Raw genomic sequence first — 4,144 nt, forward strand, 5'->3', positions numbered from 1 at the left:
TGTGGTTGCTGGGAATTGAACTCAGGACCTCTGGAAGAGCAGGCCCGGGCATAGCCTTCTTGTTGCAGCCTTGTCTAACAGGAGGATTCAACTGCCTCATCTCAGTCATTACAAATTCTAAAAACCGTTTTCACCAATTCCTGTGTGGGAGTTTGGAGACCCTCCTCAGCCTCTTTTAATTTCTTGCTGGTATCTGGTGCTGACTGAGAAATGAAATGGGTGGCCAGGCCGTGGTTCACACCAGGGATGCTGGGTCAAGTCGAGTACATTAAACTATGGACTCTCGTCCATGATTTAGAAAGATAGGTTTGTGTCAGCTAGCTGTGTGTAGAAGGAGCTGCAGGCCCCTTCCGGAGGGCTGCATCCCGCCACCCTGCTAGCTTTACACCCGAAATAATTACATGGAAACTGTATTCTTTTAAATACTGCCTGGCCCGTTATCTGTAGCCTCTTATTGGCTAACTCTCACATCTTGATTAACCCATTTCTAATAATCTGTGTAGCACCACGAAGTGATGGCTTACCGGGAAAGATTCTAGCCTACATCCGTCTCGGGTCAAAGAATCATGGCATCTGTGTGAATCTGCTTCTTTCTCCCAGCATTCTGTTCTATCTACTCTGCCTATCTAAGCTGCTGTCCTATCAAAGGGCCAAGGCAGTTTCTTTATTAACCAATGAAAGTAACACATAGACAGAAGACCCTCCCACATCAGCTGTGTAATCTTTCAGAGTTCATCAAAATTAACAACTGAGACCATTTCCATACTTTGGAGGAGGCAACAAACTGGGAGGTCTCTCCTCTGATGGCCACTTTGACCCAGTTGGTAGTCCCAGTAGGGCTTTGTACCTGGCACTGCCATGTCACCCAAAGGGACCACATTGTCCCCTAGGTGGGTCTGGTTTGCATACTGTCTAGCTGTTGCCTGAACAGGACCTCACTCCGTGGGAGTGAGAGTTTAGGCCTGGATGGCAGAGAGGTCATGCCAGGCCAGATACTAGGCCTGGGACAGATAGCAAAACTCCTTAATATAAACAGAAGGATTAGCAGTCCAAGGAACCCGGCCACTTTTCTATTTGTGAGAAGTCCTGAAGAGAGACTGGAGTGTGGACTTCAACAATTCCATGGGCTCCAGCTACCTCCAGAGAGGGCAGAGGAGGGCAGTCTGGCAAGACTGGGCATGAGAAGACATCTGGGAGGATTGGGGTGCCGGGGGAGTTAGGCCAGTGTGGAGGAGGGGATCAGGATGTAGCTTGTGGCATTGGTGGGGGATAAGGGACAGCAGGAGGGAGGGGAGAACAGGAAGGATGGGTAAAAAGGAGGAGGAATTTGGTCTTTGGACCTTTTCCCACAGGGGAAGAAGGGATGAGGGTGGATAGAGGGAGGATGTGGGGAATGTTGGCCACCTGAAGGAACCTGTGGCAAGTAGGAGGGGGATGGGTAAGCAGGGTTGAGGGGAATGAGGGAGGAGCCCATGTCTCTGGCATCATGGTCAGAGCAGAATTTCAGGGTCCCCGTTCCCAGATAGGCAAATCTGGAGGTGCCCCGACCCTAGCCAACAAGACCAGTGCCATGGGACACTGGCTGATGTAGGGAGGGTGAGAATGCAGAACCCAAACCTGTGGAAGGCACTTAACTTTACCCTGACAAAAATTGTCAAGACTGTAGAGCACAGAAAATTCTAAGTTTCCCTCTGGTGGCCGTCCTGATTGGTTATCAATAGCATATTGTGGTCAGGACTTAGTGCACAGAGAAATCAGGCGTTCAGGACATATGATGTCAGACACCCCCAATTGAGTAGATTTTGTAGAAGACACCCCACAGGTGTTTGGGGATCTGGCTTTGAATTGCAGGTGCTCATTTCACAAGTCTATGCTGGGACCTGAAGCCTAGTGCAATGCATCCACTGTGGTAGGCTTTGGGTCAAAATAAGGGTGTGTGGGATATTTACTTGAACAGAATGTCTTCTGAAGAATGGTCCCGTGAAATAAAGGCAGGTCTTTGCTCTGGTAATGGATTGGGGGCCTGGCACAGCCCCGTCTTTGGCAGGACACCCCAAAAATCAGAGGAGGCCCCAGGCTTCTAAGGCAATGACTTGGAAGGACAACTTACCCAGCTGAAAGCCTTCTTAGTCTGGTGAAGACCAGGTGTGTGGTAGAAGGGTGTTTGGCCACCATGAGGCCCAGGGCCTGGTAGGGAAAATCAGCCCCTCAGTGGAGCCTCCAGATGAAAAGTTTGCACCACAATAAGCCTCACACCAATGCAGCAAGCCAAATCACGCCAAATCAAACTGAATTAGGAAAAGCCTGGGTTTAATGGTTAAAACACTCCCAGATCATTTTCTGGCCCCCAGAGAGGAGATGGAGAAGAGAGACCAAAAAACCGCATGTCTGTTTTCAGGGGAGCAGTTTAAATACTCTGTGGGAGTGGTCTTGAACATCTCAGTGGGAGGAGCCATATTTGAAGGGTTTTCAGAGATGAGATAGGGTTTGGGGGGAGAGAGATGGGGGAGGGGGATTGAGGTGCAGCTTCCACCAGAACATTCTGAAGTTCTCTTTTGGCCTCCTCCAGCACCAGGAACCCAGGTGGTACCCAGACAGATAGGTATGCAAACCACTCAGACACCAAAAACAAATAAATCTAAAGTTATTGCATGCTCGCATGCAGTGTTAAGCAGGAATCTGACCCAAATTTCTCCATTGTCAGAGAGTCATGGAGGTGCCGTTGTCATCTTTCTGCATTTTCATTTCATTTGTTTGTTTATTTTTTGAGACATGAACTCAGTATGTAACTCGCTGTCTTTGAACTCACTATGCAGTCCAAGGTGGCTTTAAATCCCCCTGCTCTGCCCCTCGGATTAAAGGCCTGTACCAATAGACAGGGCTTGCCCTATTTTCACTTTCCCGTCAGGCATCTGCCAGGCCGTACTGAAAAGGCATGTTTGGTTTTTCTTTGTTTTTGTTTGTTTGCAAGAGTGCTGATAGTGCCTGTTGTTGCGTCCCACGGTGACTGGATGTGACTCACACTCCACGCGCTGCTCTGTGGAGCCCTGTGTCTGTGGCTCACGTTCCCATCTGTAAACATGGGACCAGATGACGACACTAGAGTCTGTGTCTTTGGGTTGATATAAAGATTACAAAAATTCCCCAGGCATGGTGGTGTACACATGTAGTCACAACACTTGGAAGGCTAAGGCAGAAGGATAAAAAGGTGGAAGTCATGTTGAGCTAAATGACAAAACCGGGGCCAGAGCTTGGCTCAGCATTCGAGAACTTGCATGGAATCTAGCAGTGAGTGAGAGCTGGGATCCCCAGTGTGCACCACCACACCTCGCTTCAATAACCCTACCTAACTCCCAGCCACGGGCTGCACTAGGATTGGCTTCCATTGGTCACATTGCCAAATCTAAGAGCATTTCTGAGACCCTTTATCAGTGCAGGGATGAGGAAGCTGGAAGGCAGACCTAGTCCCTAGACTCTTTGAACTAAGAGTTTCAATGTGTGGGAATGCTGATGGGTGGGGGTTGGGTGGGATGCCCTACAGGTGCTGGTGGACTAAAAAGGCCTGAGCATGGGACCTGATTTGATCCACAGATGGCCTCGTGACCTTTCAGATGGTGCCGGATGGCTGGTCAATGTGTGATAGGATACCAGGTACTCATTTTTTGGTGGGATCTGGGTTGGAGGGTGGGAGGCCTCTGAAGAGGGTGAGAAGGGTTCTGGGGGAGAGATCAGGGCCTGGATTGCTTTTGTTTCTGCTCTCTCCCAACAGGTTCAAACTGCTCCATCAACTGGGCTACATACATTGCTGATGAGAAGGCCTTGATGTTGTTAGTGGAGGCCTTCTCGGCTTCTGTTAAGGTCTTTCACCTAGTCAAATTTAACACAGGTAATCAGGTTGTCTGGAGGTCAGGAGGGAACATGTAAGAGCCTAGACTGTGGGTTGTATGTCCATACCAAACACTCTGCTCTTAGCTCTTAGAGTGGGCTGGGGAAGCCTGCGTGTCTCAGAGAGAAATAGGAGGACAAGGAGGAAGAATAAAGAAGGGAACAGAGGGCTGGAGAGATGGCTCAGTGGTTAAGAGCATTGCCTGCTCTTCCAAAGGTCCTGAGTTCAATTCCCGGCAACCACATGGTGGCTCACAAC

The 4,144-nt window shown here is 49.4% G+C and overlaps 1 protein-coding gene across 1 annotated transcript in view; it reads left to right on the forward strand.

Moving 5' to 3' along the window:
* Catsperg (cation channel sperm associated auxiliary subunit gamma) overlaps positions 1-4,144 on the forward strand; it is a 29,842-nt gene that overhangs the window by 14,452 nt on the left and 11,246 nt on the right. Inside the window, exons 9-10 of the mRNA XM_005361293.2 lie at positions 3,592-3,651; positions 3,770-3,886. Of these exons, the coding sequence (XP_005361350.1) occupies positions 3,592-3,651; positions 3,770-3,886 (177 nt within the window). The remainder of the gene's footprint in view (positions 1-3,591; positions 3,652-3,769; positions 3,887-4,144) is intronic.

This window comes from Microtus ochrogaster, linkage group LG4, assembly GCF_000317375.1.
Source record: "Microtus ochrogaster isolate Prairie Vole_2 linkage group LG4, MicOch1.0, whole genome shotgun sequence".
NCBI classification, from domain to species: Eukaryota; Metazoa; Chordata; class Mammalia; order Rodentia; family Cricetidae; genus Microtus; species Microtus ochrogaster.